Source organism: Anser cygnoides, chromosome 17 (assembly GCF_040182565.1).
Source record: "Anser cygnoides isolate HZ-2024a breed goose chromosome 17, Taihu_goose_T2T_genome, whole genome shotgun sequence".
NCBI lineage: Eukaryota > Metazoa > Chordata > Aves > Anseriformes > Anatidae > Anser > Anser cygnoides.
In genome coordinates, this window is record NC_089889.1 from 3,738,452 (window position 1) to 3,749,611 (window position 11,160).

Consider the following 11,160-nt stretch of genomic DNA (forward strand, 5'->3'; position numbering starts at 1 on the left):
CTCCGGGCCCGGCCTTGTCCCGCTGGCGGCGCTGCGGTGCCCGCCGTGAGGCGCCGAGGGCCCCGCCGCCTCCCCGCCCCTTCCCGTTGCCATGGCGCCGCGCTGCCGCCGCAAAATGGCGGCCGGGCGCCCGGCTTCTCGGCGGCGCGGCCCGCCCTGACGCGATGGCGGCGGCGGGCCTCGGGGCGCTGCTGCTGCTGCTGCTGCTGCTGGCACCGGCACCGGCACCGCGGGCTGGGCAGCCCGGTGGGTGCAGGGGGCCGGGGGGTGAGGGGGAGGCTGCTGAGGGGAGGGGATGCGGGGGCAGAGCGGGACCTTCCCTGACTGACTGGTGATGGGCTGGGGCGGGAGGACACGGAGCCCCCGAGGGGTGGCGTGGGGACGTGCACAATGTAAACACCGTCCTGTGGTAGGCAGCACGAGATAATTTTGTGCCTTTGGGGACAATTTAAGTGTCCCCAAAGTTAAGTGGGTGTAAGAATCTAGCCTAAGTGTGAGACCTGAATGTATCTTACGGATAGTGCCTTTTTCAGTTTGTGTGTATTAAAATGTGTCCCCCCCCCCGTTTTTTTTTTCTTTTTAGTCTTTCAGCCTTCGTTTATCCATATGTCTGGGCTAAGAGTTAATTCGATTTTTCATGGAAATTCCTCAGGAGTTAATTTTTATATAATTTTGAATCCTATAGATGAAGAGACAGGTAAGAATGCTTTTTTTTTTTTTTCCTCAAGTAGTATGTAAATTTTTTTTTTCTCCTGCTAAGATTACTGGAGCAGTACAAGTTCATGTAGTGCTTTAACAGTTACTAAAACAGTAACTCCTAAGGACTTGTGCTGGTTAAGCCCTTAGTCCTCTGTTGTATGCTTGTCAGCTGAGCTTAAGGATGTACCTACTTGAAGCCACGGAAGAAGTTTAAATTTGCTACTGATTCTTTTCAGTCTTCTCTAAATGAAAACACAATATATATTTTTATTTTAATATAGGAAAATTGCAAGTTTCAAATTGCAGTGGAAGTAAAACAGATGGTGATTGGAATTTGAGCATAACGCCTGGTGTGGTATGTAAAATACTGATTCTTCCCTAAAACAGGGAGGATTGAACTATCATACGTTAAGGGCTAATGAAATGTCAACAAAATGTTAATTTACTGACAACCCGGTTTGCGTGTTGTGCCCTTGCCATTTTTCCTTGATGTACCTTGACATACGAAGCTGGTGAAGGGTCTGAAACACAAGTCCTATGAGGAGCGGCTGAGGGAACTGGGGTTGTTTAGTCTGGAGGAGGCTCAGGGGAGACCTTATTGATCTCCACAACTACCTGCAAGGAGGTTGTGGGGAGCTGGTGGTTGGCCTCTTCTCACAGATAATAGCAATAGAACAAGAGGGAATGGCCTCAAGTTGCGCCAGGGGAGGTTCATGTTGGAAATTAGAAGAAATCTCTTCTCAGAAAGAGCACTCAGGGAAAGGAACAGGTTGCCCCGAGAGGTGGTGGAGTCACTGTCCCTGGGGGTGTTCAAGGAAAGGTTGGATATGGTGCTTAGGGACTTGGTTTAGTGGGTGACATTTGTAGTGGGGGGATGGTTGGACCAGATGATCTTGGAGGTCTTTTCCAACCTTAATGATTCTATAGTTCAAGACTGTTATAGATCTACTGGAAGGGGCCGGTAATACAACAGCATTTTTATATAGCATGAGGTCTAGAACATCCACATCTATTACAATTGTCTTCAGCGTTAGTTACGTTATATATAATTCCTTAAGGCTTTTGTCAACTCTGTAGTCATTTCAATTTTCAGCTGAAGGTAGCTATAAAAACTGAAATTTACTTTTTTGGTTATTTGTTCTTTTCTTTAAAACTGCGTGTGCGATTTCTGAGGGAACTTGTTCTGCAATGATTCCTTAAAATTCTGTGTACAGTTCATATACTCACTTTATTTGCATATTCCAGTAGCATACCTTTTGTCATTCCGACTTCAACAAACACCTGATTTTTATATTGGAAGAATATCATTGCATTGTGGCAATGACAAAGTGGTACCAAAACTTCTCTTTCGGGAACTGATGAGTGATACAAATAAGAGTAATTTAATATAAGCTGTCATATCTGTCAAACTTTATTCTGCATTTTTCAGGATACATCCAAAGTGATCATAGACCTGACTAGAAATCTTCAGTTGTGTTTGCCCAATGCCACTGACTGCTGCACAACACCTCTCTGTGTGCTGGAAACACTTCAGGTTTTAGCTTGCCGTGATTCAGTGGTTCTGGCACATCTCCTGATTCAAGCTGAAATATATGCCAACTCTTCCTTTACAGGAAATGTGTCAGGTAAGTGTTTAGATATGCTCAAGAAGAAATTGTATTTTCTTTTCCTGTATATATGAAAAAAGAAAATCTGGGATTTCAGCAGCAATGATTGATCCTTATTAATTGTTAATGAAATTTAACAAAGGATTTATACACGGTTGGAATAAACTGTAATGTGCAGGGCCTACTTCTTGGGATTCCAGTTCACGTGGTTTGATTTGTCTCTTCTTTTTTGTAATTCTTTTATAGAAGATGCATCTGTCATCCCTAATCAGGTGTTTCAGCCCTTGGGCCCTTGTCCTTGTGACTTGACAGATGGAGCTTGTGATGTTCGTTGTTGCTGTGATCAGGTACTTACTTTGAAATGTTTTCAAAATTTCTAGGTTCTGGGGAAAGTGAGGAGAGGGAGAGGTACTGAATGTTTCAAGCTAGAAGGAGGGCTTGTCTGGGTGTTCTGGTATTCCTAATAGTGTATAACACATCTCTCTACAAACCTGGTTTGTTTACCTGTGAGTAGGCTATAGTAGGCTATAGCGGCTATGGTAATGCAACTACTGAACTAAAAAGTGACCGCTCTTTTCCCTTTCAGGAGTGTACACCAGATTTGAAGCAGTTATTCAATGGATCATGTTTCACTGGAGTGTTTGGCGGGGATGTAAACCCACCTTTTAATCAGCTGTGCTCTACAAAGACTGATGAATATACTCCTGATTGGTTTCCCTTCCTTTGCGTACAGTCTTCTCTTAACAATACACCATTTCTTGGCTACTTTTATCATGGCTCTATGTAAGTTTTATGATATTTTTTTCTCGACACATGCATTAGCCATGCTACTGAAACTGTAACCTGTTTTTTATAATGAAAGTTGTTTTGAAATTGGGATTTTATTGTGTGAACTTTAAATGCAAATGGAGAAATGTAATTGGTACTATATGAGAACACGGTATTTGAGAGCAGATGCATAATTATTTGCATGAGATAGGGAGTAAAGAATTGTTTAATTTTTGAACTTAATTGCAGATCTACACCCGGAGTTCCTTCATTTCAGATCCCTTTACAAACGTCTCCTGTGAAAGTTTTCACTGGTTACAGTCAAGGAGATCCAATTATAACAGAAGAAAATGAGTATTTTACCATCCCCCAGGTAATCATGTCCTGTTTAGGAGCTTCTGATTCCTCTTGGCTTGTTTGACGTTCTTTATCACGTTCCTTATGTCTTTGTAACCAAATTCTGCAACTTGCTGTTGTGAACTGGTAAATATATTTTTCACCTAGCACAAAATCATTATTAGAAATGAACATTATCCTTTCTGTTTCCCCTACCCAACTCCCAAAGTGGTAATGTTTTAATTATTTCAAGAGCTAAAAACAAGCTTGGCACCCCAATTAGTAGTTTATGGAATATTTCTGTATATATGTTATTTGTCTGCTGTATTATGGAGTGCTATAGTTGGTTTCCCCTTGTCTCATCTAGCTGTATTCTTTTAATTCCTTCTGCGTTTTAGAGAGAGGCTTGTTAGTTATAATTACTTTGATGAATTGGGATGGAGCTAGACTGTGCATTATAACTATTTTGAAAGCTGTCCATTTTAAATTTTAACCTCTTTTGTGATGTTTTGATAACATCAGATCACTTGTTTGTCAGTCATATATGGCTACAGTACATATTTGGAGCATTTCACTGACAAATAGTTTTCAAATGTAAAGCAAGAAAAAAGCCCAATGTACCTATTTCTGTTGAATTACCTGCAGCAATCCATGGCGGGGCAGTGTGTTGGAAATGCCCCCGTGGCTTATCTCCACGACATTGACGTTAAGTGCCCCACTGATCTAGCATCTTACAAAGAAGGACTGCCCCACGATGTGAGAATAAACAGTGGTACAGGAGGTATGTTGGGTAAGCCCTAACAGAAATGTATTGTATGTTCTCCCAGCTGATAGAACAAAATAAACCAGAGGACTTTTGACATGGCAGCTACGTGTAATGTCATTGATACCTGGTAGCTGTAGTTCAGCCTTTGGGGTGGTTTCTGACAGCCTTCTAACAAGCTTCCCACAGTTACTCAGGACTTAGGATATAAGAAATCAATGGTAAACAAAAGCCAATCCCATTGTCTGTTTCTGGTGACTCATACTGAGTATGGCTACACATGACAGAATAAAGCATCTCTTGCTGTTCTCCAATTGTTGCAGAGCCCTTTTTCTGTCAAAAGGGTGCAGTATCATTTTAGAATTGGTGAGAAGTGCTTTTTTCTGCATTAACAAAGCATATACTTATGAAGTGTCTTTCTGGAGTTTGAGATGGCATGATTACCAGCATGAAGATAATTTATTTTATACCGCCTAACTAAGTTGTCTAATTTTTTAATCTATACTACGTTTGTAAGATCCAGAGATAATGAGCTATGCTCTCATAATACATAAACCATTTGGTCCTTTACCAAAATTAATTTTCTAAATAATTTTATGCTCCATTTCCATAATAAAAATGATTGTACCTTGGATGTGAAAACAGTATCTGTTAGTCAGGATTACTGCAGTATTTGTTTTTTATTCTCAGATTTCATCCAACAAAACGTGATCTATAGGACCATTGCTGACACGGGCAAATTCATCGCTAAAAGCGGTATGTCTCTTCCATTTAATAAGTGCACTTCTTACCTAACCTGGATGATACAGTTGATTTTGATGCCTAAAATGTTTACCTGCACTGATCCTTAGGGGGGATCTTGTATGTCTTCTAGTACTCAAATAAATCAATGGCAGGACATGTGGTCTGTGTAAGCAGCAGCTGTGTATGTCTGTATTTTTGGAAGCTCTTGTGCCTCTTTAAGGACCTTTTTCAGCCAGTGAAGCAGCTCTTTGATGTAGAACAGTGGCTCCCAGTTGGTGAGGGAGTACTGCAGCATAGATGAAGTGTTGAAACCAAGCTGGTGTGTTTGTTTTTTCTGGGCAGTTATGATCCTCTTAGAGGGATGAGATGAAATGAGGAGGAGTCCTGAGTCCAGAGAATCCCATCGACTGATGAAATAACGCCCAGTGCTGGGCTCTTGAGAGTTAGCTATGAAAGGACCTGCAACTACAGATGTTAAAATATTGATAAGCTAGAGGACTGTGCTGTAAGTGCAGCACTCTGTCCTTATATGATGGGACTTAAACAGTAAAATAACTCTCCAAAAGATCAATGTTATAATTTCCAGAATTTTGGTAGAGATTTTTAAGGTGGTGTTTTTCATTTACAATACAGCTTTCTAATTAGCAATGCTTTTAATTGTGTGGTTTTATTTTCTTCTGCAGAAAGCCTTCCTACTACTGAGGTTTTGTGTCAAAATGTAACCTTTGCAGAGAATTATACGTTCATTTGCAAAGATGAGAACATAGAGGGAATAAACGTCACAGTCTTCCTCGGACGTTTATGTGATGGAGGTATCATGAGATTTCTTTTACATATTTTTAACTTACTTTTATAGAATATAATGGAATAGTTCAGTTGGACTGGACCTTTGAAGAGCATCTAGTCCAACTGCCTGAGTACTTCAGGGCTAACCAACAGTTAAAGCATATTAATGAGGGCACTGTACAAATGCCTCCTGAACACTGACAGGCTCGAGGCATAAACCAACTCTCTAGGAAGCTGGTTCCAGTGTTTGACCACCCTCACAGTGAAGAAATTTTTCCTAATATCCAGTCTGAATATCCCCTGGCACAGCTTTGTGCCGTTCCCGCACATCCTGGCATTGGCTACCAGGGAGGTTCCTCTCTCGTTCCCCTCCTTGGGAAGTTGTAGAGAGTAATGAGGTCACCTCTTGCCCTCATTTTCTCCAGACTAGACAACACAATTTTTTTTTCTTCAGCATGGAAATTCTTTGATAGACTGTGTTAATTAGTAATTCTGCTTAAAAAGAATTTCCTTTGGATTCTGGAAGAAAACTTATGGGTCTGATTTCCATTAATTTCTATTATTTTGAATCTTATGTTACTAATGAAGGATGGAAGTTTGCATCCTATATAGAGTTGAACAGAATACTTCTTGCTAATTTACTTATTTAAAAGTGAAGTTATTTTTTTCTTATTTTACCAGAAATACTGACACAGAGATTCACAGCCAAATTTGTAAGCTTGAAGAGTAATAATGCAGAAGAACTGTCTGGGAATCCAGGTATTAGTTCTTTATTTTGCTTCTTAAAAGAACAAATTTTTGTACTGAACTGATCGTTATCAGTGACCATATTTTATACCTCTTTCATACTTTGTTATGTTGCTAGCCTCACTTTCTTATCTTTATCGTACTGTCAGTTGTAATAGTGGTGATTGGCTTTTAGGCTAAATATTGATTATTTTAAGTGATGCTACTGTAATGGAAAAGTGATTACTGCAAGACTGATGATATGTATTATTAAAACAACCTTAATGCTTGTAGATTCTTACAAAATGTTCGCAATTTCTCCTACATTTAGGTTATCAAGTTGGAAAACCAGTGAGAGCTGCAAATATGAATGCTTCTGATACTTCTGGCAGCCTAAACATTTTGCAGCCAGGTACTGACTTGCGAGGTTGCGACTTCAACTTCTTTTACTGCTAAAATGCGTTTGTTTTTTTTTTGTATATTTTACTTCAGAATCTCCTCTATGCCAAATTTTGCTTTTCCTAGACTATTTCCTAGCCTTCATTCAAACTACATTGAGGAAGCCTGTGTTTAATACCTGTGTTACTGAGCGCAATGTACTTTAGGTATCCAAACATATTGCAAAGGAGACAATTAAAATGGAATTTAATATCAATATTTCTAGTTGAATGGACTTGAATCTATTTGAATTATACTTCTTAGTGTTTTGCTTTCTAATATTTGATGTTTTTGCACAAAATTGAAAACTAGAGATGAAAAGGTAAATATGAAAAACCTCAAATAAGATGTTTTTGATTTACAGCTGGGAGAGGTTTATGTGCATCAGCAACTGATACACCAGTTTTGTTTGGATTAGATTCATTCTCTGGATGCATACTAGAAGTTGGTATTAATGAAGACTGCACACTTTTAAGGTGAGCTACATAAGATGAATTGTTTTTCCCTGTATCCCTCTTGCTGCTCCTCACCTGATTTTCTACAAGTTTCTACCAGCAACATTGATACGTTCTTTTCAAATGTTCTTGCATACATTTCAGCTTTCTGTGGTTGACCCTTTTTTTTTTAAAAAGGGAGATTATAAAAATTGTTTCACTCATATATCCTCGTATTCAAGTGAGGATTATGTTGGAGTGGGATGCTTTGTCATTTTGTACCTTTTGCAGATAACTCAATAGTTGAAGCTTGTTTTAACTAAATGATAGCATCTTTCTGAGGAAACTGATGTTATGATATAATAATACTGTAACCCAGAGTGGTTTACACTATAGATTTACTTTCTGCTTAATATAATGTTTTTATTTTCAGGGGAAATGTAACTGAGAGATTGAATTCATTAATACAAGCTACTCATGTTGGAAAGAGGAGCAATTCAAGTTACAGTGATGTAAATGACTGGGTGGAAATTATACGTAAGTGAGGTTTATGTTGTTATTCGTAGTCTAAATGTTTAAAGTATGCTCTTGTAATATGATTAAATCATCTCAAAATAGAATCCAAATGTAAAGTCAAGTGCCTGAAGATACTGATCTGTGTCTGGATCCATCCATCCATGTATACATTCACGTGCACACACACATATAACTTCACATGTATATATATACTGCAGTAAGATGTGTACAGCGGTCAGTCAGTAGATATAATGACTTGGTATTTTTAGTTTTCTGTGGATAAACTATTCCTTTATGTATATTTATATAGAGAAAATGTTTTTTGCTCTGTTCCTGTGGGACAGTTAACAGTGTTTCACTGGAATGTGACGATAATATAATTACTGAAAAGATAGTATTTTCTATAATATTTTCATTTAACTCTGTTCTTCCACAGGTCTTGATCCATTTAATCCTAATACAAGTGTGAGCACTGGAAACTTGAAAGGCATTTGTCCAGATATTCCTGCAAATCTGAATATTCGCATAATTTTTGCTGATGTGGGTGCAGTACAAGGGATTCCCCGTCAAGAGATACTCGCTGTGCAGATCAGGTAGAACAGAGCTGTGTCTCTGGCTATTTGACAAATGAATGTTTCATTTTGAGACTCACTTTTGTGTCATACTCTGATTAAACTTTACAAACATACATATTAATTCCAATTTTTACATGCATTTTACTTGTGTTTGGAACACAAATTCTTCTGAACCTAACCAGAGGCTGAAATTTAGGTTTGCATATCTCCTTCTGAAATTAAAAAAAAAAAAAAAAAAAAAAAAAAAAAAAGGAAAGAAAAAAAAGGCACAAAGATTGCCCACTGGTCACCATTAGTTTCAGTGAAGTATTAAAAAAAATTTATGCTGCCAGTAATAGACGTATGCAGGGCATTCCATCAGAAATCAGAAGTACGTTTTAATTCCTTGCTGTGGTGGAAAGGACAACAAAACAAATGTCTTGTGTTCTGCCTTACCCCAGTGAAGAGCTGCTTCTTGAGAGCTATGGTAAATGTTTTCTTCTTTCCTGAAACTGGGGAGTTTCATATTGCTAACACTCTTTTTTTTTGAAGTCAATCCAAATCAAATAAATAGGATTGTGTTCAATCTACCTCTTTTTCCAGCCTTTGCACATTCTCTCTGCAGTGTTGAAAATCCAGCGATCATCAACCTCCTTCAAAATCCTGTATATTTTGTCCTTTCATGGCTACGTTTAGGCTCTGCATTTCCACTTTACAGCCCTTTAGTAATAGTTATTCATGTTCTTACAGTTACTCGACTGTCATATGGCAATTCCAGTGTGGGCTTACCTGTGAAAACACTGTCAGCTTTCTTCCCATCACTGCTTCTGTTCAGTTCATCAAAGTGCCAGCTCAGCCACCGATTCCAATGACAAGGTAATTCTTGTATTAAAAAAAAAAAAAAAACAACACACAAACTTGTCACTAAGTTAAGCAAATGTAATGTAAAATGCATTGATCAAAAGGTTATTTTGGTTTGCTGGAGTACAGAGCATGAAGGACTGCTTCTAACATTTATTGAATAACAGTTCTGTAGGTGAGAATCTCCCCCAGAAGCAGGCAGTGTGGGAAGGCCTGTAAATTACTCTGCCAAGTTGTCATTTGGTTTTGGCAGAAAGCGTCCGTGCCTTTTATTTGAGTGGGCAAAGATTGTTGTGCGAGGCTCCTAAACTATCTATTGTCTGAAGATTTGCTCATCACAAAAAGAAACACCTGGCTAAAAATGGCAGATAGGGAATAAAAGGGAGGCCTCTGGTTTTGTTAGAGGAACTAGACGCTTGTGTTTTTTTTTCTTTCTTTCCTGTAACCTGGCCACTTTTCCAGCTCTTTTTTTTTCTTGTCCTGGTGTTCTGGTGGTACTGTAGGTAATAGACATGTTTTTTCAGGTTTCAGATTAATTATACGGAATTTGACTGCAATCGAAATGATGTGTGCTGGCCACAACTCTTTTATCCAGTGACACAGTTCTACACAGGTAAGAATAATAAGCAATGCAGAATGCCATGAACTGGCTGTATTTCTTGAAACATAATTAAATGTGTGGACTTGTTCTGAAATAATGGTTTGTAGTAGGAAATTGGAATTTCAAAAATGTGCTCCAAAAGTCGGGTTAAATTTTTTTCTTAATAATGCATTAACTTCTTAGTTAGGCTTGTAAAAAAATAACTGCTAAGAGTGCTTTGTTGATTGAAATTTTGTGAGCATCTGTTCGACAGATTCTTTTTCATGCCCGTTTAGAGTTGGGAAGGAGGTATGCTTTCTAGGGAAAAGGAGAGAATGTTGCTTTATGATAGGGTTCTGTTTCTGTGTCTTGTGGTAATTGTGGTGTTGTGTTAGTGTGGGCTGTTGCCCCTGAAGGGAGACTCTCTCACTTTGCCAGTACGTGCTGTTCTGTCTGCCCACGGAAGCTGCAGCAAAATCTTGCCATGTTGTTAAGAGAGGGAACTTTTGAAGTTTCCTTCGTGAACAACTGTGATGGATTATGTCTTGTGGGAGGTTGTATAGATTAAATATCTGGCATTTCAAAGGGCATCAAGGCACTTGGACTCTGTTCTGAGAGCTGCACGGACAGAGGCACCTGTCTGTTCTCTGTACTTCAGGGATACAAGTTACACAAAGTACAAAATTTTATAAGGGCAAAGGATCTTCCTTGTTTTATGCTCTTTTATTCAGGCTATGTATATGCTTGAATCGGCATCTGACAGTGGGTTGATGTCCAAACTGAAGCTTAGCATGTGCTTATACTTTGTTTTCTTTTTTTGCAGGAGAACCCTATTCCCAATGCCTTGCTAAGGGCCTGTCACTGGCATTTCTTGTATTCCTTGCAGCAATTTTGAGTAACCCTTGGTTTTCTAAAGTATGGGATAACTTCTTGATTTAAAAATGTTGATGTAAAGAAAACCACTTTGTAAATATTTTAAGGACGTTTTGGTAAAATTTATGGACGAATATTGTATTTTGCAGACATTTTATATGAACACTTTAAAGATGCATGAAATGAGTTCTCTCACACTGCGCAGAAACTGGTTGTATTAATAAAAAATGAAAGTGATAGAATTAAGTTTAGTTGCTAGAGCATTTGGAGCAGCAAGAGCACAGAGCTGGCTTCAGCAGCGTGAGGTCAGCTGGAGCGGGGCTGTGGGGGTCTCAGTCCGGGTGAGCGTGTGGTGGGCCCCTGGGGCAGCAGACCCAAGTAAACCTGGTGTATCCACCTCTTTTTGGAACAAGGGAACCGAGTACTGCTGCCTTTGGACAATAGCAAGGCAGTTTTTTGAGGGGCTGTAATTTGA

The 11,160-nt window shown here is 39.1% G+C and overlaps 1 protein-coding gene across 2 annotated transcripts; it reads left to right on the forward strand.

Annotated features, from left to right (window-relative positions):
- The first annotated feature begins 77 nt into the window (after positions 1 to 77).
- Positions 78 to 10,927, forward strand: TCTN2 (tectonic family member 2). 2 transcript variants are annotated; one of them, XM_048073633.2, is made up of 18 exons: positions 78 to 246; positions 584 to 697; positions 981 to 1,054; positions 2,129 to 2,324; positions 2,553 to 2,653; positions 2,893 to 3,089; positions 3,324 to 3,447; positions 4,056 to 4,200; positions 4,864 to 4,929; positions 5,601 to 5,729; positions 6,385 to 6,462; positions 6,761 to 6,841; positions 7,232 to 7,343; positions 7,735 to 7,838; positions 8,254 to 8,410; positions 9,122 to 9,247; positions 9,757 to 9,845; positions 10,636 to 10,927. In XM_048073633.2, the coding sequence occupies exons 1-18, from the start codon at positions 165 to 167 to the stop codon at positions 10,749 to 10,751; spliced, it is 2,091 nt and encodes a 696-aa protein (XP_047929590.2). In that variant the 5' UTR covers positions 78 to 164; the 3' UTR covers positions 10,752 to 10,927. The 2 variants fall into 2 exon arrangements, with proteins under 2 accessions (XP_047929590.2, XP_047929591.2); XM_048073634.2 differs by having other exon boundaries at positions 79 to 246; positions 4,056 to 4,191.
- The last annotated feature ends 233 nt before the right edge of the window (positions 10,928 to 11,160 follow it).

Excerpts from the sequence above, each read along its gene's own strand:
- TCTN2 (XM_048073633.2), top strand. The coding sequence starts at position 165 with ATGGCGGCGGCGGGCCTCGGGGCGCTGCTGCTGCTGCTGCTGCTGCTG. Across the intron at positions 7,344-7,734 it reads GAAGACTGCACACTTTTAAG|GGGAAATGTAACTGAGAGAT; the intron begins GTGAGCTACATA and ends TTTTATTTTCAG. Across the intron at positions 9,846-10,635 it reads AGTGACACAGTTCTACACAG|GAGAACCCTATTCCCAATGC; the intron begins GTAAGAATAATA and ends CTTTTTTTGCAG.